This window comes from Catharus ustulatus, chromosome Z, assembly GCF_009819885.2.
Source record: "Catharus ustulatus isolate bCatUst1 chromosome Z, bCatUst1.pri.v2, whole genome shotgun sequence".
Classification (NCBI taxonomy): domain Eukaryota; kingdom Metazoa; phylum Chordata; class Aves; order Passeriformes; family Turdidae; genus Catharus; species Catharus ustulatus.
The window spans coordinates 22,655,310-22,677,663 of NC_046262.2; the positions used below are offsets into that span (position 1 = coordinate 22,655,310).

The window sequence follows — 22,354 nt, forward strand, 5'->3', positions numbered from 1 at the left end:
ATACTAGCGGAGAGCTTTGTGCCATAGCAACACAAAACAAACTGATTTGCATTAAAAAAACAGAGAGAGAGAAAAAATTTTCCATTACAACCGCCCCGCCTCGAGGGGAGAGAGCCGCGCCCCTCACGGCCCCGGCCCCGCCCCTCACGACCTCGGCCCCGCCTCTCACGGCCTCGGCCCCGCCCCTCACGGCCCCGGCCCCGCCCCTCACGGCCTCGGCCCCGCCCCGCGGCGCCAACGTACTGCTCCCGCGCACGCGCGCTGGCAGGAGCTCTCCCTCACGTACTTCCCGTTCCCCGTTCCCGGCTCCCGTGCCGCTCCGCCGATTCCCGTCCCTTTCTCCTCGTTCTCTCCCCGCCGCACTGCCCGCGGGCGATGCGGTGCTCCCAGCGCAGGGCAGGCTGGCCGCGTCTGAGCTCCTGAGCGCTCGCAGCCGTTCCCCGCGGGAGCTCGCTCCCTCCGTCCCGCCATGGAGCAGCCGTACGGCGGGCAGGCCCTAGCCGGCGGCGGCGCGCTGGGGCCTGTGGATGTGCCCAGCGCCCGGTAACGGCGGCGTGGGGGGGAGCAGCCGCCCTGCTGGCTCCGGCAGGCGGCCCGTCCCCGTCCCTTCTTCAGGGGGCAGCGGGCATCGCCCCGCGGCCTCCCGGGGGCGGGCGGGCCGGCGGCCTTTGCTGCGGCGTCGGGGCCGGGCCCGTGCGGCGGCGTGGCAGGTGCGAACCGACCTCTCTCCTTCTGCAGGCTGACTCGCTACATCGTGCTGCTGTGCTTCGCCAAGGTTTTGAAAGCCATGGGGCTGTTTGAATCCTATGATCTCCTGAAAGTGGTCCATCTCGTGCAGTTCATCTTCGTAGTGCAGCTGGGGTGAGTGTGCAGGGGGTGGAGCCCCTATCCCCCACGCGTAATACTTTGGGTGTTCTTTGACAGCGTCAAGGTTGTAACCCTGCGTTGTTGTTACCGTTTACTCGAATAATAGTGAATTCAGGAAGCACTCTGTTCATAGCAGTGGTTTTGGTTCACATTTCTGTTCACTGTAATCTCAGTATCTTGGAATGTCTCAAATTGGAAGTGACCCATAAGGTCCATTGAGTTCAACTCTCTGCTCCTCACACAACTACCTGAAACTAAAACGTATGATCAAGATTGTTGTCCTTGAGCTCTGACAGGCTTGAACTGTGACAGTCCTGGGGAGCCAGTTACAGTGGCTGGCCACCCTCTTAATGAAGAACCTTTCCTTAATGCACAGCGTGAATTTACCCTAAGGCGGTGTCATTCCATCCCATACCCTGTCACTGGTCACCAGATATCAACATCTGCTCCTCCACTGGAGAAGGTGCCACGAGGTCACCCCTCAGCCTTCTCTAAGCTGAGCAAACCAAGCAACCTCAGATGCTCCTCTTGCCCTTGAGACCATCTTGGCTGCCTGCCCCAGACAGAGTATAAGAGTTTGATATTGTTCTGATACAGAGGCACCCAAAACTGCGCATAGTCTGCATCAGTGCATTGCAGAGCAGGATAATCACCTTTCTTGAGCAGCTGGTGATGCTGTGCTTGAATGCAAATGCACCCCAGGACACAACTGGCCCTTTTTGTTTATCCATATTCAACTGGCCATCAACCCAGACTTCCAGATTTCTTTCTGTGGGGCTACCATCCAGCCTTTTGTCCCTTGCTTTGTGCATACAACCAGGGATACCCCACAATAGATGGAGAATCCAGCACTTGTTCTTTTCATATCATTGGCAGTTGTCTAGTCTTTCCACATGTCTCTATAAGGCCTATCTGCCCTAAAGAAACTTCAGTGTTTTTCCAGCTTCAAAGTTGGGCCTGTTCTGACAGTGCTGTTGGTCATGGTATGACTGTTGCTCCAGTACTACACAAATGTGCTCTCAGCTTCTCCCTTCCAAGGGGGCTGAGGAGGAGAATGAGGAGGAAAACAAAAAATAAAACTCGCAGGCTGAGATAAGAAGAGTTTCGTAATTGGAATTAATAAGCTAATAAATTATTAATCAGTTAATAAGTGAAGTACAGTAATAAAAGGAAGGGAGAGAGAGAGCCCAGTAAAAACAAGTGATGCACAGTGCAGCTGCTCAACACACAATGACGGCCCATCCCCAAACCATAATCCTTTTGAGTAGCTCAGACCATTTATATACTAAGTATATGGTATTTTGGTATGGAACATCCCTTTGGCCTCTTCAGGCCTGGTCTCCTGGCCATTCTGCCTCCCAGCTTGTTCTGCACCTGCTTGCTGCCAGAGCATGGGAAACTGAAAAGTCCTTGACTTTGAATAAGTGGCACTAAGGAGCAGCCAAAACTCTGTTATCAACATTGTTCTCACACTGATTCCACAACAGCACTACACTAGTAGCATCTACTGAGAAAAATTTATCTCAGTCCAAGCTGAAACCAGGATGCTCAGGCATGTCCAAATTTTGTTAACAAGGGTGTAGAAGGTAAGCTTTCTTTATTATAGTTTGTATTCCTAAAGTTCTTGTGATTCAGCTGCTGTTTTTCCCAGATTGAGGGGTGAGGTATGAAAACTGATAGCAAATGCACAGAAACAGTCTTTGCACACAAAATCCTGCTTCGTGTTTACCAGATGAGATGTGGAAGAGCATTTATGTAATAAACTCGACAGAGTTGAAACATTTGGAATTTCATTTTTTCCTTTTATTTCGTATCTATGTACATTTGTGGACTTCTCTCTTGCTTGTTTCCAAGCAGTATAGTTTTTTTTTGCCCATCACTTTTGATCCCTCTTGAAGAAGTTGTGTGCTGTGTCTTCTGTTCCTACAGGACTGAGTGTTCAGCATTCTATATATGAGTAAGCCTTTTTGTATACCTATCTTGCTAATAAAAAATAGAGTATTATTTCTCTTCAAAACTTCTGAGGTCACTTATTCTGATTTTTGTAAATCACAGGTTGACTTATCATTAGCCATTCTTTCAAGTACTGGCATTTGAAGTAGCCCAGGACTGAAGTTCATTTGGCATCACTCTAGTACTGGTATTTGACACTGGTAATGCAGCAGAGAAAATAAAACCAGTGACTGTTGTCAGTGTGGCCTGTTAATGGATAAAATGGATAGGAAGCCATTTTGTAAACTTAACCAGATATGAAATACCTAGTTGTTTAGATTTGGTTTGAGTAAAAAGCTGACTGCTAATAAACTAATAGAGAAAACTTTCTGCTTTTGACAGGTCTGCTTTTTTTATGGTTTTGTTTCAAAAACCGTTTTCTTCTGGAAAAGTGGTAACCAAGCGTCAGGTGAGTTGGCATAGGTGAAGAGTGACTTGCATCCTTGTAAATATTATTGGCACTATAGCTCTTGCCAAAATCAAAAGGCAAACAAAGATGTGGCTATAGATTCTAGAGGTATGCAACTAACTCAGTGTTCTTAGTTTTTGTCAGCTTTTGAGAGTATAGTGAAGAGGCTGGTCTTATCGCCAAGCAGGCATCTACCATAAGGAGTGGTTTTCCAAAAACTACTTAGTCTACTTAGCTGACTTTGGCAGTTAAACATAATTTCTGGACTGCCAAAATGTCAAAATGCTCCAGCCTTGTGCCTCAGAACAGAATAGTCCCTTCTGCACGTAACAAGTGCTCATCAGACCTTTGTGAGTTTCCAGTATCCCAAGGAGTTCAGAGTAGGGCCGGGTTGGAACCTGCTGATTTGTAACAACTAATTTTTCTTCACCTGCTTCATATTCATCTTGGGTTTATGTAATTGTGTGCACAAAAACTTGATCCAGTGCACACGCTAAGTAGACAGAATCTGAAGCATAGCCTCAAAGTGTTCCTTGTGTCAACTGCTTTAATGATCTAGATGTGTATGGTGGAATTTTTAAAATGTAAACAGGAATAAATGCCGTATTTTATTTGAATTCAGAAAAATCTGTCCATATGTGGTTTTACTTTCACTAAAAAAATTCAGATGCTGGATTTTGAAGATGTTTGTTGTAGGTGCTGCACCTTGTTTAGCATTATTTCCAGAAATAATTTATTTTAAAACTTGCATCTGAAGTTAGTAATGTATTAACTGAATATCTGAATTAAAGCCTGCTTCCTGAAAAGATAACATAACACGTAAATATTTGTAGGCATAAGGTCTTTGCCTGAATTTGTACATTTTATCCAGTTCTTTTTATATTTATCCAATATATACAATAGATTACAAAATAGGTAAATGGACCTGTTTTTTTCTACCATTTTCAGGCTTTTTGTTGAAGAGAACTTAGACAAATGTTACAGAATCTAGTACTACAGTATAAAAAATTCTGATTCATAGTATAGTTGCCTGGCAAGGTATCTAGGAAGATAATCATGCTTTAAATTATAATTATAGAACTTGCAAACCACATGTTTTCTTCTCAATTTCTTCAACTATTGTGCTAAAACAATATTAGTAATAGAGTGTTTGTTTTGAAACTGTAGAAAATGATAATGAAATACCTTTCTTTTGTAGTGGATCAAAATTTTTAAGCATGCTGTTGTTGGATGTATAATTTCACTCTTATGGTTTTTTGGCCTTACTCTTTGTGGACCACTGAGGTAAATACATATCTACTGTAAATACTGGGTTTTTTTAATTATCCTTCCCTGTCTTGCTCCTTTGTTTTTTGTTTTCTGTCTGTCAGACAATGCTGCTAGTCACTTGATGTATATCCAAAAACTTACTGAACCCTTTCTCCTATAAATCTTTAGTGCTTGGGAAAAAGTACATATAATTTCTGCAGAAATAGTAATTTTCTTCTACCAGAACAACTACATTTATGAGATGCTGGTGAAATTCTTGAAGACTTGGTGTGAGTGATACATCAAGGTCATTTAGTGCAGTTTTTTGCTTCCCTGCTCTCATTAACATAATCCCAACTGTTTATTTACCTGTTTGAAGTCCATAGCTTGATGGCTCATGGTAGCAGCTGGTACTCCTCTGACAGGCTACTAGAATCAATTTCTGCACTTGTTGCAGAGTACAATTTTTTCTGGTTGGCTGTGTACTCTGTGTTGAAATTGAGTAATGTTAGTGCATATACAGGTAAAACCATTTGTGCTATGTGTCTGAGTAACTATAACAGAGTAGCTAGACTTCCAAAAATGGAGTTTAGTATGTTGGAAAGCATGTTTTACTAGAGAGAGGAAAGTAAAGCTTTAAATGATACATTTTATGAAGGTGAATTTTTATCATCTACACAGCAGAAGGCATACCTGAGAGTGATAATACTAATACTAGTAATATTAATGTAGTTAATACTCTCGTGTCTTTGTGGATGCTCACAGTCTTCCCAAACAGAACCAGTTGCATGGGTCCTAGCATGTTGTGTTGCTATGCAGAAGACTAAAAGCATTTGGCAAACTTGAGAGCAGTAATTGCCTTCATGTTCTGCTCAGGAAAGCTGCCAGTACAGCTTGTTAGTTAGCCTCTGCTGCCTGAAGGAGGTAGGATGTAAGCTCTAATTTTTGGTTCTCAGCAATTAAGAGGTTTTGGGATGGCATAAGCTACTAGGTCATCAGCACCTCAATGAACAGGATGCTGTGGTACAGAACAGGACATCTTTTTTTCTTTGGGAGCAGAAACAGGTTTAGAGTAGGTATTGCAGTGAGAATAATAACTCCATCTTGAGCAAGCTGGTATCTTGTTGTGTTGCTAGAAGAAAATGAAATTTAAAGTTATCTGTAAATTAATAATTTTAATCTGTTCCTTGAATTAGGAATTCCGTTCTTGTTTTGTAACATATAGTTGTCTGCCACTAGATCTGTTGCTGGTGAAGACAAACTGATTTGTGTTTTTCTCTTTTAAATTGTTTAAATCTGGTGTTGTAATCACAGGATAAATCTTTGTTGTGTCATTAGTTTTAGCTGAAATAGTGTGTATCAAGATTGTAGGTAAACTCATTGTAAATGGAGTATTTATTTCGTTTTTATAGGACGTTGCTACTGTTTGAGCACAGTGATGTGGTTGTGCTGTCACTCCTTAGTGTCTTGTTCACAAGCTCAGGTGGAGGACCAGCAAAGGTATTTAAAAATCTCTTTTACCAAATGCAAAACATACTGAATCCTATAAATTCAAGTACTTCTTTGCCTGAAACAAACTGGGTTTTAGATCCGTGTTCATAGAAAATGTGCTTTTTAGTTCAATTAGTGGTAAAATTACGAAATGTACTACTAGAAATAATAAATATGGCATTGACAGAGAGAAACAGTAAGTGAAGCTGTTGGATATCCATGGCAGATACCTGAGAAGTTTTTCTGTTTATAGGCAGAAAATAACCTTATTTTTGCACTTGAGCATTCTTTGTAATAAGATTTTGGGTTCAAACTGACAAAAGAACATCTGTGCATGTAGTGGTTCTGACCTTAGGCATTGAAGTCCAGCAATGCAGTCTCCAGTTCCTGGCCTAGAATCTTCAATGCATTGTTTCTTTCTGCCAGAAAGTTCTTTAAGTATTTTTATGTCTGCATGATCCTGTGTGTGCTGAATACTTAGACCCTTTCATTTAGTTGAAGATCTATACTTGAGGCATGCTCTGTCTCAAGTCCTATTGCACGTACTTTTGCGAGATGTTTTCTAAATGTGCCCTATCTGTCCTAAATAGAATACCTAGCACTCTTGAGCACTTTCACTCAAAAACAGTAACAGGTGGAGGAAAATGTCTCCTGTTATATACTTGAGGCTAGTAGGGAAGTCTCACTTTGGTGCCATCTCAGACTGGGAGTTCTGAAATCTGTGTCTCATTACTGCACTGGAGTCCCCTAAGCACTTGCAGGCAGCCTTTGGAATAAAGTCTCAGTCAGTCATCTGTTCTGGCACTCTATGCTCACCTCCTGCAAATGGAGAAGCTTAGGGCATCCAGGATGAAGATCATGCTGAAGAAGACGAGTTACTTTCTTCAGCCGATTACCAAGAGGATAGATGTGGAGCTTCAGAGAGATTCTTTGTCCATCTGTATCTTAGTGGGCCACATTTTTCAATTAAGCTGCATATCTTAAGGCAGCAGAAACAAGGGAGCAGTAATGTTTTCCTCTGAATGTTTCAGCTTTATGAAATGAACTGGTCAGCTAACTTTCTGCAACAAGAATGTGATAGGTCTATTTGGCTTTAAAAGATAAATTGTGATAGGATTTTTCAGACATAGAGCTCAGTATCTAGCTAAGATGATGGATACCAAAAATTGCAGTAGTTTAAGTCTGGATAGTGAAAGCTTTAGGAGCTGGGATTTCATAGCTACCTCTGTCTTTTTCCCCACAAATGCACTTTAGAGCTTTTCTTTCTCATATCTTAGCATAGTTCTTTAGACTGTAGGTCCCATAAGACAAAATTCAGGAGTTTGTACAGATCCTGTTTGTGGCTGGTCAATGCTACAAAATATTAAATCATCAGGTTGAAGTAGCAGTGCATTCTGGCAGGCAGAAAAACCCCATGAAGAAAGTAATCACACTTAAATTTCATAAGATACTGGCATCTAGATTGCTACAGTGGTGATATGTCTGAATTATCTGGTAAGTCTGAAAACCAGAAAAAAAACGTGAAATTATATTGTCAAGGTTCTTTAAAATATTTGGGGTTTATTTCATGATTTTCCTTTTGAAGTATGCTTACATTGATCAGGAAGCAAGGAAGGAAGGGAATTATTTCCTGGATTTTTTTACAGTAATCTGTTGTAGTAGTTTAGTAATATTTGGGATTTCTTGATGTTTGGTTGTTTATTTGTTTGTTTGTTTGTTTGTTTGTTACAGACAAGAGGTGCTGCATTTTTCATCATAGCTATTATCTGCTTACTACTTTTTGATAATGACGACCTCATGGCTAAAATAGCAGAACATCGTATCCTTTCTTGTTATGTGACTCTTAGTACTGGAGCAGAGAAAATGTGAAATTGAGTGTACTGAATAAAATTATAATTAGAAGTGATTTTGAAGTAAATTTTCAATTGATCATCTCATCATAATATCCTGAGAAAAAGTAGTACATCTACAGATGGGCAGTAAAAATGAGCAAGGTGAAAATAAACTTTTCAAAGGAAGAATTAAAACCTGGAATTACAGATTTAAATGGTATATTCTGGAACCTTATTGATGAATTTACTTAGTTTTTAGTGATCAGAATCCTAAAATAGACCAGCTGTTTACCCTGCACTGCCAAGCCCGCCACTAAATCACATCCCTAAGTGCTACATCTGTATGTCTTTTATGAACCACCAGGAATGTTCATTCAGCCACTTCCTTGAGCAGCCTGTTTCAATGCTTGATAATCATTTCTGAAGAAATTCTTCCTAATACTCAATCTACTCAATGCTAATACTAATACCTCATGCGACTTAAGGCCATTTTTTCTTGTCCTGTCAAAAATATCTTACCCCTAGCTGGGTTCAGCATCCTGTCAGATAGTTGTAGAGAATGATAAGGTCTGCCCTGAGCCTCCTTTTCTCCAGACTAAACACCCACCTCCATCAGCTGCTCCTTGTAAGTGCTCTCCAGCTTTGTTGCCCTTCTCTGAACACACCTCAGCACCTAAATGTCTTCTTGTACTTAGGGCCCCAAAACTAAACACAGCACTTGAGGTGTGGCCTCATCAGTGCCCAGTACAGGGGGACAATCCCTGCTCTGCTCCTGCCGGCCACATTATTGCTGATCCAGGCCAGGATGCCATTGGCCTTCTTGGCCACCTAGGCACACCCTGGCTCATGTTCAGCTGTTGTCACCAGCACCCCCAGGTCCTTTCCAGCCACTCTGCCCCAGCCTGTGGCACTGCCTGGGGTTGTTGTGACCCAAGGGCAGGACCCAGCTTTAGCCTTGTTTAACCTCGCACCATTGGCCTCAGCCATGATCCAGCCTGTCCAGATCCCTCTGCAGAGCCTTCCTGCCCTCCAGCAGATCAGTAACCCACCCAGCTTGGTGTCACCTGCAAACTGACTGAGGATGCACTTGATCCCCTCATTCAGATCATTGATAAAGTTATTAAACAGCCCTACAGTCCATGCATGCACAGCTTTTCCTCCATTCACAAGGCAGGACACTCCATCACAGAAGATCAGGTTGGTCAGTCAGAACCTACCTTTCACAAATCCATGCTGAGGGCTGGGGCTGATCCCCTGGTTGTCCTGCACATGCCAACACACCATAAAGCTCAGTTTGCTTACCTCTTCTTTCTATGTTCTGCTAGCTTTGCCTGTTCTTGTTCTTGGATAAAAAAAAGAAAATAAAATTTAATTAAACTCTTCCTTAATTTTTAATTAGCTGAGGGGCATCATGACAGTGCCCTTACTCATGTTCTGTATACAATCATTGCTTTCCTGGGTGTTGCAGATCACAAGGTAAATAAACATGTATTTTAGAATCTATATCTACGTTTTGTAGGTAAGAACACCAGCTCACCAGCTCAGAGCTAATTCAGCCCTAAACCAAAACCTAAAGGCTGAACATCCCTACTCCATATTGGAACTGAACTAGCACTGTAATTTTTGCACACTGATTGGAGTACGAGGAGCTTCAATACAGCAAGCCAAACCATACAGTATTCATCTTCTACAGCTGATAAGGACTTTTCTGTAATGCATAGCCTAGCAAGTCTCATTAAAATTACCATTAAATATTCTGTCATCAGTGCTCTGGGTGTTTATAATGCTTTGCCTGCAAACCACTTCTTACTCACTTTTGGGGCTGGTATTTTGTTTCTGCATCTTTAGCTTTCCCCAGTCTTTCCTTTACATTAGACTTGTGTTTGAAGACACAGATTCTGATACTTCTCAGTGAAATAGTCCAATTGTAATTGGTGGTGTGAATAGCAGAATATCATAACGTGGCTGTGTGAGGTTGACCTAGCTGATTGAGTTATGTTAGCTTTGTCTTGCTGAAGTGGCTTCAGTCAGGACTAAAACAGGAGAGAATGTGAAGCTGAAAAAGTATTAATATAAAAATTAATCAAATATTAGAAAGACCGGTTAGTGATGCAAAAAAACAAGGGTGATCTAAGGGAGATGAGATGCTGTGTATCTTGTAATTCATTTGAAGAACAATTTTGAAAGAGTGTATTGTGAAGAAATAGGGTGTGTTCAATTGTAAGTGGATGAAAATGTTATGAAATGTCTAGAGCATAAGATGATGTGAATCTTTGGGGGTTTATGTATGCTTTCAACGTGTTTTTAATAATGGAAGATGGAAAAACTGTGGGTGATTTTTCTTCTTCCTCAGATGCTGTTTGCTGCCATTTTGCTGCTGGTGTATGCCAGTTAATAGGATTGAGAGTTTTAAAATTCACCTCATATTAGGCTGTTGAGAATAGTGCTAAGGCACAACCATGTATGCTATGTTGCTGTTTGCTAGAGTAAAAATTACAGGAATATCCTAGTTTTGGCTTTTGTTTCCAGTTTAAGGAAAGCACATTAATATTTTCTCGTTTTAAGTGTCACTGTGTGAGGTTTTTGGTACTTGAGAAGTGCTAATGGAATCCCTTTATATCTCCAGGGTGGAGTACTGCTTCTGGTACTGGCATTGTGCTGCAAGGTTGGTTTCCACATGGCATCCCGAAAACTATCTGTAGATGTAGGTGGAGCCAAACGTCTTCAGGCTTTGTCTCATCTTGTTTCTGTCCTTCTGTTGTGCCCATGGGTTATTGTTCTCTCTCTGACAACAGAGGTAAGATAATAAGTACAAAGATAAATCTTTTTTTGTAATGTCCGTGAAATAAGTACAAAGATAAATCTTTTTTTGTAATGTCTGTGAAATAAGTACAAAGATAAATCTTTTTTTGTAATGCCTGTGAATTGCAGTTTAAATCTTTCCTTTAAAGTATCTCTAAAATTACCAATGTTGCTGTCTTTATTTTTATAGTAAGCTTCGTTTGAAATTTTTCCATTATGCTTTTCTTCTGTATTTATTTTTTTATCTGTGTGATACTTGAATTTCCTCTCTTGTGTATTTCTGTATTTCATCATTCTAGCTCAGATGTTATATCTTGGGTTCATCTGCTAACATTACGCAAGCGTTAATGACTATATAAATACAGTGCTCTTTTATCCCTAAGAAGTAGATAATTATTCTAATTTTTAAAAATGCTCTTTATGCTTGTGTGTATCAGGATAGTAGGCCATTGCAACCATGGCATTGTATCTGGAATTCCTTTTACAAACATGAAACTATTTAAAATAAAGTATTTTAGATAAACATCTCTTTTTATATCTGGAATTATGTGTTTATATGATAAATTGAAAGTACAGAAAGTATGTATGTTTTATGGATTAGTGAAAACACTTGTAATTCAAGTGAACTACATTTAATGCTGTAAATACAATCACTCTTCTGGTAGGCAGTTCTGTTTGAAATCTATTTTTTGTTGCAGAGTAAAGTGGAGTCTTGGTCTTCTCTCATCATGCCTTTCATGACAGTCATCTTTTTTGTTGTGATCCTGGATTTCTATGTGGAGTCCATATGCTCTGTGAAGATGGAAGCTTCTACATGTGCTCGATATGGATCCTTTCTTACTTTCATGAGTGCACTGCTTTTTGGAAACTTTTGGACGCATCCAATAACAGACCAGCTTCGAGCTATGAACAAGCCACCACACCATGAAAGCACAGAGCATGTTCTTTCTGGAGGGGTGGTAGTGAGTGCAGTCTTCTTTGTTTTATGTACGTATTCTTGTCTAAACTGTAGTAAATCTGTGTTCTGTGTGACTGGGAGGCCAATCAGAAAATTGAGGTGTGTGGAATTCCTTTGGATAAGCTTTTATAGATTCTTTTGAGTAAGGCAGCCCGTAGCTTTTTGCTTTTTTACTGTTTGTTTACAGAAAAAAAACAGAATGCAATCTGTTGTGGAAGTGATGATCTAATTCTACATAACAATGAAATCTAATAGTAAACTTCAAGATGAAGTTGACAATCAATTTGCTGCCTGAAAATTTTATGTAAACCTTGACTGCTGATTAAACACATTTTAAAACAGCTGTGAAGCTTAGAAACGGCAACAAAAACTTCAATACTTTCCTTGCAGCTGCCAATATCCTGTCCTCCCCCTCCAGGAAAGGGCAGAAGGGTACCCTTATTGGTTATTCCCCTGAAGGCACTCCTCTCTATAACTTCATGGGTGATGCATTACAGCAAAGCTCCCAGTCATTGCCCCGGTTTATCAAGGAGTCACTGAAACAAATCCTTGAAGAGTATGATTCTCGACAGATCTTCTACTTCTTGTGCCTCAATCTGGTAAGTGCATGTTTTTTTCCTTCAACTCCAATCACTTTATATATATATTATATATAGAGATATAATACAGAAAGAAGAGTTATTCTTTAAAAGATTCCTCTAATCAGTCAGTTTGAAAGTGACCTTTGACAGAGCAATATAAGTAGTGGTCACTGATTTGTTGTCCCAGTAGAGCACTGGTTCTATATGTAGGGGTTATACCAAGAACTGAATACTTGTATGATAGTATGTTTAAGATTGAGATACCTCAATGTTGCCAGCAGATAAGGTGAAACTGATAAGGCCTCAGTGAAACTGATAAGGATGGGGACAATAAAATAGAAAGTGTGGGATTGATTAGTGTCATATTGGAGCAGGTTAGTTTTATTTTTAGCTTCTCTCTTGAATAGGGAAAGATGATGCAGTAAGCAAAATTGATAGAACCTCATTTGCAAATATCTTCAGGAAAATAAGGGGAGAAACTTGAAGTATCTTTGTTAACTATAAGGAATTCCATTATGGAATATGAAAGATTGGAAAAAAGTTTTTAGGCAGATGGATTAATAATAGTAAAATGTACAAGGTAATTGTAGGTATTAAAAATGTTTTCTTGTGTACCTTTCTCAGAGCCAACTCCTAAGATTTAAACAGACAACTTACTGGTGAAGAAAATGTTGGCATAACAGATTTATAGACAGCATTACTTTTATACTAAGAATGTATCAGATCAGAGCTCTTACATTTTTAATGATGAAATGCCTGGAATTTTGTCTGCAGAATGTCAGATCAAAATTCAAAACAAAAAATTTACTCCTGTAATGAGTTGTTTTTTTATGTATGAGGCTTTAAAGCAGTAGGTTCAAAAATGTCTCTTTATAGCCTTGGAATGCATAACCAAAGAAAGGAGAGAAAAAATGGTCTAGAAATACTTAGAACAATATCCTTGAAAACTGTTGAGTGCTCTCTGAAAAGAATATCCTTCTATCTACCAAAACTTTAATGCATAAGTTAATACTTAAGGAGAATTTGAAACTCTGTTTTGTTTTAGGCTTTCACTTTTGTGGAGCTTTTTTATGGAGTATGGACCAATAGCCTTGGTCTTATTTCTGATGGATTTCACATGCTTTTTGATTGTTCTGCGTTAGTGATGGGGCTTTTTGCAGCTCTGATGACAAGGTGGAAAGCAACTCGCATATTTTCATATGGGTATGTATCTTGGGTTCTTCAAGGACTATTTGAAACTTGCCTCTTGCTCATTTTCAGAATGTCCTAGTATTATGGGATATTTTTCCTAATGCATGTTTCTGTAGATTTTTTGCTGTGTCTCTTCTGTTCCATTTGTGCTCATGCTATTCTTTGTTTACCTGTGCAAAAAATGTGTCTGAAATGTAATTTTCATTTGTTTCTACAAGTAAAACTTTTATCATTCTGAATATTCTTTAGAAATTACCTCAGGCTAGGCATTTATGTCAAACAAAAATCTGTGTTAAAATCAGTGTTCATATAAAGATTTATATTTGGCTGATATAATTAAACTTTAATAGGATAAACTTTAGCAGTTTGTTTAGTAGTTTGAAGCCCTGAATGGGCAGTATATATAAGAGAATACTTCTATATTGTTTTATTATAATGGAGTTTGGACAATTGGAAAGTGAGAACCTCTTGATCGAAAAAAAAAAAAAGCCCTCAGAAATTGAGGCATGATTCTGTGACATTGAAGAACAAAATCACAACAATCTTAATGCTGTATTGAAAGAATTATAAATTTATTTATTATTACTTTGACGTTTGTTTAGAGTACCCATTTTTCATTCTTAAAAGTATTTATGATTATTTTCAGGTATGGACGTGTAGAAATTCTCTCTGGATTTATTAATGGCCTCTTTCTGATGGTGATTGCTTTCTTTGTCTTCATGGAATCAGTGGCAAGATTGGTAGATCCTCCAGACATAGATACAAACATGCTAACTGTAAGTTTTGTCCTTCTGTTTCAGTGTAATTTTGCAGTTAATGGTTAATTTATGTTTATTTCCAGGGTGATAGTCCTTCCAATACCTGGAGGGAGCCTTCAGGAGAGCTGGAGAGGAATTTTTTGCCAGGGCATTTAGTGGAGAAGGGGAATTGGCTTCAAACTGAAGCAGGGTAGGTATGGGTTAGATATAGGAACTAAATAGATTTTAGGAAGGAATTCTTTACTGCGAAAGCATAAGGCACTGGAGCGGGTTGCCCGGAGGAGAAGTTGTGGGCTTCCACAGTTTTCCTTAATTACTTGCAGGGTATTTTTGGTTACCATGTTCTAGAAAATAAGTTCGAATACCTGTGAGGATGCAGTGAAGTTAAAGACTTTTCTCCCTCTCACAGCCAGTCTCTGTTGGAGGGCTGATTGTAAACCTTGTTGGTATCTGTGCCTTCAGCCACGCACACTCCCACGGGGCTTCTCGGGGAGGCTGCCCCGCACATGATCACAGCCATTCTCACCACAGCCACAGCCACGGGCATGGCCATTCGCACAGTGACCATGGCCACAGCCATGGACATTCCCATGGATCTTCTGGAGGAGGCATGAACACCAACATGAGAGGCAAGTACAGAGGGTTGAACCATAAGCGATGTATATGATTTCTAGGAGACTGAAGATTTTCAGGATCAGATCTATGCAGCATTATGCCTCAATCTAAAAACACTCTCAAGGAGTGATCTGACAGGCATTAAATGCCCTATGTAGGAATTGCTCAAACCATTTATGAATTTACCTTGAATAAATGTGAAATGTTTCTCTGCATATGTGTGTAATGCATAAGGAACAATAAAAAGCAGTAATCTATAGTCCTCACTAACATTAATAATGGTCTCTGTAAACAGTACTCAAAAAGCTTGAAATCCTTGTTTCTAAGTTCAAACTGGAAATGAAATTACAAGGTCTCTGTCTATAGCGATACTACCATGCTTCTAGGAATTGTGTCACAGCTGGTTATAAAAACACTAGGAAGGGGATAAGAAGCAGGAGAACAAATACAGACCAGCAATAAAATACACCTTTATTTGTCATTCAGAAGATAAAGTGGTGAAGAAAATCTTTCAAATCTGAAATCATAAGCTAACTGAGAAGGGCACTGTATATGAAAGTTCAGCATAGAATTTTTTCTCTAGTAGTTTACCAGCTGTCTGGATTACAAAAAAATGTCCTTTAAAATAATGTTTTCTGTGTAAGCTTGTCAGAATATGGTGAATAGTCTCATATTTCATAGGTTATTTTATGTCTAACTCAGTTGGTTACCCTGGTTATCTATATTAATTATGTCTGTAATTTTTTAAGTCTGCCTATACTTATGTTTCAATATTCTTTCAAACCGTGACACTCAAATAGCACTCATCCTAGTTGGAGAGTATTTTTCTATGCCCATTGAGAATGAACCCACAGTTAAAACAATAGAAAGTAAAAAATTCATAGCAGTAGAACAAAGGCAATTCTCTTGTAAAATTGGAGTAGAATTGGCATACAAAAAAACAACCATTCATGTGTGTCCACATTAGCAAGTCAGTGCATGTACACTGATCTTCTAACTCTCTGTTAGGAATCAGTGAGTCCTTATATACAGAGTTGAATGATTATGCTATTTTGTACAGATCCCACTAACAATTTAAAGACTATTCACATATACTTTAGTCTGTGGATGCCTACCTAGATCATTGCCCCCTAGTTTAAAAATTGTTTTTTACATTAATTTGCAATTAAACCTTAGAAGAGCTAAATATTTACTCTTTTTTGTCTCAAGCTGGGCAGAGAGACTGTTTGGCTTTAAGATATTTAGTAAGCCTTACTAAGTTTCTGCTGTTGAATATATACATACATTTTACACAGAACTGTTAATCATTCTGTTTGTTTTGGTTTTAGGTGTGTTTCTGCATGTGTTAGCAGACACTCTTGGCAGTGTTGGTGTTATCGTATCCACGATATTTATTCAGCAATTTGGATGGCTCATAGCTGATCCGCTCTGCTCTCTCTTTATTGCTACACTGATTTTTCTTAGTGTTATCCCACTATTGAAAGATGCCTGTCAAGTGCTTTTGTTGAGGATACCTCCAGAACAGGAGAAAGAACTGCATGCTGCTTTAGAAAAGGTACAATTATAAATGGTTTTGTATGTAAACATACAAAGCTGTAACAGTTTTTTATGATTATTAAACTTGAGCAGTTCAGTCAGACCGCTTCTGTTGTCTTAGACAACTTCATGTCTCAAGTTGATTAAAACCTATTTTGCAGAGAAGTAACAGGATGTTAACTATAAAAGTAACTATAAAATTTCACTTGCAGCTAAAAAGGCTTCCACTGTTTTTTGCTTTTATGGGTAGCCCATAATTTCAGACTCGTATGGTAACAGTTTGGTAAATGTACCACACTGTCATACTGAGAAAGTAATATGGTAGTTCCCCAAACCTGCAGCCTTCTTAAACTTGTTACGAACATTCAGGCTACAGGATTATATCATGAGTTTATAATTTCAAGTTTTCTGATTTATCCATCTCATGAAGGGTATACTGGTTCACAATAGGTGGGATGGCAAAACTTAAGCTGTTTTTTCTAATTATTTTCTCATTCTACACTGTTCTCTTCCTGTCTGGTGCAGTATGGCAGTCTGCTTTGAGGTTGTACCTAGTCTTTGCTGTTGTCTCATTTGAAGTTCCTGCCCAGAATCCTAATGTGGACCTCTGCGTGTAGAACTCCTCTCTGTAAAAGAATGAGTTAAAAGTTTTTGAGGGTGCTATCAACTAGAGGCTTCAAGGAAGACTATCCTTATGGTGTCCTGTCAGTTATTAGACAGGCAAATGTGTTCTGCATGAGAAAGAACAGAACAAGTGGGAATTGTCTGGGACAGATTCATGTAGTGAAAGTGACATGTAGAGTGTGGTTTCACTTTTTGATGAAGGAAAACAGTAATTCTGAGAGACTGGGGAAAAAGAAAGTATTTTTTGAGAAAAATCCAAGACCAATTGATTAAAAGATAATAGCAAAAGCATTAAAAAAATTACCTCACAATACAACAATGTGCTTGCTGTAGGTTGACCTCGTCCAGCAGCCAGGCATCCACTTGCTCATTCTCTTCCTTTACCGCCATCACCACTGCCAGTGGGATGGGAGCACTAGCAAGAAAACTCTAGGAGTAATATAAGAGGTAAAGGAAGAGCAGTGGAAAAAAGAAGAAAAAAAACCAGTGTGCACCTCACACAAGCAAACTGATACCCAGGCAGTCCCCAAAAAACAGCCAGCCTGGAAACCAAAATCCCCCCTTCATCCTCTACCCCAGTTTTTACTGCTGAGCAAGGTGTTACAATGACATGCAGTATTCCTCGGTACAGCTTGGATCAGTTGCCCTGTCTATGTCACCTCCTTGCTTCTTGCTCATTCCCAGCCTATCCACCAGAGCAAGGGCAAAGTGGGAAAAATAGAAAGCCTTGACACTGCCTGATAGAAAAGAGAAAGCCTGAACAGTTCAGCAGCAGCTAAATCATTGGTATGTTATCAAAACAGTTTTAGGCAGAAATCCAAAGCACTGCTGCTCTGAAAAACCATCACAGCCAAGCCAGAACAAAGATCAGTTTGAAAAAATTGTATATTATGGAAAAGAAGTTATGTCTCTGAATAAAGTTCAGCTACGATAACTAAGTGTAGCTGCTAAACAATGAGGTAACAAGTGCCCTGGTAGATGCCAGAACAGTATTCTGATTAGTCTGTCCATTTATGTTCCTGTGATCTCATTAAATCAGGGGATTTTTTTCCTCATCCTATTTGGCATTGCTCTTCTGGGGTTTTCATTTAGTTTGACTTTCACCTTCTAGAATTTTACAGTAGTAGCAAGGTAATATTTCAATACAAGATATTTCTGAATATAGCTTAGTTGGAAAGCTGCTGTGCTTGTGAAATATTATCCACCAATAGCCATGTGCATGTACAAGTTTAAAATTACTTAATTTTTGCTAATGAAATTTCTTCACAGATTCAGAAAATAGAGGGAGTGATATCCTACAGAGATCCTCATTTTTGGTGTCACTCAGCAACTGTTGTGGCAGGCACAATACACGTGCAAGTGGTATCCGATGTGATGGAACAGAGAATTGTACAGCAGGTAAAATGCAAGGTTTTTAGACTCGGCATCTCCCTTTTGGTCACAGACTGAAGTTTCAAGCTGATATGTATGATGGTTTTTTTTTTTGTAGCTCTCCATAATTGTCTCAGCTCAGAGCTTGTCTCTAACGCTGTACTGCCCCTTGCCTGCTAGCTTGAAATTAGTCATGTAAAGAGTTGTTTGCTAGAACATCTGCCAAAACACTGACTGAAAGTGGCACTACGTCTGCTCTGAGAAAATAAGGAGAGTGTAAAAACAGGCCTGCAAGACAGGGTATAAACAGTAGGGGTATCTGGATGCGAATCACATGTCTAAAACTGGATTACTACTACCTATCTGCCATGGGTTTTTCTTTTCCTCAAAAAGGTACATATTTCCTTATGTAAGACACTGAGAATTTCCCAGTGTGCAGAAGTTGCAAAGCCAGACCCTCTTAAGCTACTCTTTGCTTTCCAGAGAATGTAATTCTTCAGAATGATATGTGGGATTTTTTTACAGCATTGCAGAGCCAGCATATGGCAAGTTACTGTGAGATACGTGTGAAGTGCAATACTAATGTTACCTGTACCATTCTGTTCAGGTCACAGCAATTCTGAAAGATGCTGGTGTAAACAACTTAACTGTCCAAGTGGAGAAGGAAGCTTATTTTCAACACATGTCTGGACTCAGTACAGGATTTCAAGATGTCCTTGCAATGACTCAGCAGCTAGAATCCATGAAATACTACAAAGATGGTACTTACATCATGTGATACACAGTTGTATTTGCTAAAGGAGATGTAAATGGTCAAGCTGTTATATTCCATATTTGTATGAGATCTTGCACATACATGTACAGAAACAAATGTACTATATATTTGAATTTTTGTAAGTGTACTATCTTTCTTAATTGGATTGAGATGCTTTTATAAAGGAAATAAGGACTTGAGTACTTACTGTAAATGTGAAAATAATCAAATTCTTAAATATTAGGTGTTTATTAAACAGACGTCTTGAAACTTGTAGATGAGTACAGATAGATTCCACACTTTCTCTAAAGTGGGGAACATTGGTATTGTAATTTCTTGTTAGCAGTGGGAAATAGAAGTAGTTTATATTGGAATGCAAACAATCAACTGGGCACTATTTTTCTTTCTTTCAAGGATAGCTTGATGACTCTTGGAATGAAAAAAAACACTTTATTATGGGGAGTAAAAAACATTAAGTCCTGTGTTTTGCATACTTTGTTAGACAATATACAGTTTTTATATTATGTCTCAGCATACAAATCTGATTTCTACATTTAATGCACCAGAGCAAATGTATGTTACCATTTTACATTTGTATCAAAGTATTTTTTAAGAAACAAAATACACAGATCTAACAGTGAAACACAGAGAAGGGAGTTAGAATGAAAACACTTTTTCCTGGGAAGATTCAGAATCAGAACTCAAACCACTCTGTAAAATAAAACTTTTTGTACTTTTTGTATGATTAACTGCAAATGCAGTATTTGAAGCCTAGAAATAAATCAGTAGACATCCTAGCACTCAGCTAAACTTCATCTCTTCAAGATATGTTATCCTGTACTTTATTCAGTTTTTTTAGTAATACCACGACAGCTGCAGATGCACTGTAGCCAACTGTACCTCCATGTATTACCTAGGGAACAAGTTCAGGTTTAGAATGATAAACTGTGACACTAGTCTTGGACTTGACAAGTTGCTGAAATGAACAGTAAATTGAGACTTCTTTACTGGAAAGTAAAAGAGTGCCTTTAAGAAAGAATTATGGATGTTGAGGACTTAATACTGCAAAGGAAACAAATCTCTGTGTTTAGCAAAAACCTATCAATTAGGTAATAAAATACATCTTCAGAGGTAGTTGTGCTTGCATCTGTTTACAGTCTTCTAGTGCCCCCTCTTCTTGTCTGTAGCTTGTCAATATTTTCCTTGAAATTTAAGAAATTAATTCAGTGGTTAACAAGAATGAATACATCTTTGATCATCCCTTGTATCATAGCAGTATTGTTTTGTCATACTGGTTTTGAGTTTCTGGTATTCAGTGGTTCTTGAATACCATAACAGTAAGAGTGGACTTGATATTAGTGAAATTGAAGGACAGAACAGTGATAAAGGAATGATATATTATGATATAATTTATGATATATCATAATTATATGATAGGAGGAAATTTACCTGGAATGCAGTTAGGGATGTCCTTGAACCATTCTGTTTGTCTTGTGATCAGATTGTTTACACAACTTCTGTGGTTTGTTTTGTTACTCTTGAAGAAGTTGCTCTCATGTTAAAACACTATCTGCAGTACAAGACTGACTTGGAAAACTGTGGTCAGAAAATGTCTAGAAGTTGCATTGCATTTCTGTAGAGTGATGAAGGTTAAGACACTTCATGTCTTGGGACAGCGCTGGAGAATCAGCCACCTCCTCAAAGCTGGATCCTGTTTTCTATCCATTTATACATTTGGTTTTCTTACCTTGCCTCCTCCAGAATGCTCATCACTTGATGAGGTACAGTTATGCTCAGTCTAGAACTAGGGTGATATTTTCATTTGGAAACCAATTTCAGACAAAAACCTTCAGTTAATGTTTACATGTTCCACTCATATTCTGAGGTGGTTGTACTAGACTTGACAGTATTTCAGCAAACCCCATTGTGACAAGAAGATGATGAAAAGGGAAGTGATTCTGTCTTTTAAATCATTATCTTAACATAGTTGTAAAGCTTTTGTGCTTGCCACAGCTTCTTCTGAGCAAATGGCAATTTCCTACTTCAGCTGGTAGCAGCAGAACTCAAAACAAATCGAGGTGGCTGGCACTGTGATAGTGGCAGTGAAGATGAGCTCATACCTGGATACTTCACAGGCAAGTGCAAACCTGCGTCTCAGCTTGCTTTTGGTAGGTTTTTGTATGTTACCCAGCACACATGCACAGTGTTCTTTCTGGCACCCCTGGCAGGAAGACAGTGGGAATAAGCATTGTCTATTTTACAACATCCATCCTAAATTTGTTTAGTCTGACAATAATTTGCCAAAGAAGGGTTCGAGATTCCCCATGAGATCTAATGGAACTGTGCTGTGTGGGCAGGTCTTCAAACCACAGGTGCAGGCCAGTTGATTCATATCTTAATACTGGGTGAGGACGTCGGGAGGTTCAATCTACTCACCAGGTCCATATACAGAGAGTTGCAACAAAACACTTTGAAAGATTAAACAGGTTTAAAAGGAAATCCGAGGGAGCAGTACGTCTGTACCTAAGGAGGAAAATGCTATTGTTTTCCACTAATGTTTTATTGCCTAGTGCAGAAGCCATGGGGACGTCAGCAGGGCCCGAGTTGCGGGGGCGCGGCGGCAGTTGGAGGCTTTAAAGGCAGCTTGTGTGCTGCCCGGCGGGCTCACCGCCGTACGTGCTCCATGGGGCCGGCTCGGCGCACGCGGGCGCCGGTGCGGAGCGGGGTGTTGCCGTGGCTCGCGGGTAATCATTCGGTTCCGGACCCTTGCGGTCTTGCCCCGGCTCCGCTCCTCCAGCCCGCCGGCGCTGCCTGCAGGGCTGCCCCGATTTCCCATTCCCGGGCGCGGCACACCCGCGCCGTCCCGCTGACCGCCCTTCTCTCGCCCTCCCCGGCAGTCCCGCTCCGCAGCCGATCCTGGAGCAAGAGGAGCGCGCCGCCCGTCCCCAAGAATGGGACGGTGACCGCCTCCACGATGGGGGGACATCGGCATGGCTGAGCCGAAAGCGCGCCCAGCTGCCAAGAAGTCGCCAAGTTGAAGAGGGACCACGGGCAGCCGAGTGTCAAGCATGCCCCTGCTCCGGGGAGGATGCTGAGGCTTTTGCCAAGGAAAACGTGCCTCTGCCAGCTCGTGACCTCCAGCTAAAGCCCTCCAGGGTACCCTCTGGGGCCTCCGTGTGCCCCTTCCCCAGCCCAGTGCTTGGCTCCCGCTGCAGCACAGCCGTGCCTTCCCCTCTGGTGCCCTGAAACAGGGCTCATGAGCCCTGCAGTGCTCTATGCTGCAGGATTGCAGCTTGGCCCACACTGGGCTGTGGAAGAAGGTGCT

General features: G+C 40.1%; 1 protein-coding gene across 2 annotated transcripts; it reads left to right on the forward strand.

The window, feature by feature from the left end:
• The first annotated feature begins 237 nt into the window (after positions 1 to 237).
• Positions 238 to 20,159, forward strand: SLC30A5 (solute carrier family 30 member 5). Of its 2 annotated transcripts, XM_033085261.1 has the most exons (16): positions 238 to 543; positions 739 to 861; positions 3,202 to 3,268; positions 4,467 to 4,552; positions 5,929 to 6,016; positions 7,739 to 7,826; positions 9,239 to 9,315; positions 10,466 to 10,636; positions 11,340 to 11,628; positions 11,990 to 12,198; positions 13,226 to 13,383; positions 14,018 to 14,147; positions 14,539 to 14,758; positions 16,073 to 16,299; positions 18,174 to 18,302; positions 18,883 to 20,159. In XM_033085261.1, the coding sequence occupies exons 1-16, from the start codon at positions 470 to 472 to the stop codon at positions 19,051 to 19,053; spliced, it is 2,307 nt and encodes a 768-aa protein (XP_032941152.1). In that variant the 5' UTR covers positions 238 to 469; the 3' UTR covers positions 19,054 to 20,159. The 2 variants fall into 2 exon arrangements, with proteins under 2 accessions (XP_032941152.1, XP_032941153.1); XM_033085262.1 differs by lacking the exons at positions 7,739 to 7,826; positions 9,239 to 9,315.
• Positions 20,160 to 22,354: the final 2,195 nt, after the last annotated feature.

Coding starts and splice junctions, on each gene's coding strand:
- SLC30A5 (XM_033085261.1), top strand. CDS start 470: ATGGAGCAGCCGTACGGCGGGCAGGCCCTAGCCGGCGGCGGCGCGCTG. Junction 12,199..13,225: donor ACTTCTTGTGCCTCAATCTG/GTAAGTGCATGT, acceptor GTTTTGTTTTAG/GCTTTCACTTTTGTGGAGCT. Junction 14,148..14,538: donor TAGATACAAACATGCTAACT/GTAAGTTTTGTC, acceptor TCCCTCTCACAG/CCAGTCTCTGTTGGAGGGCT.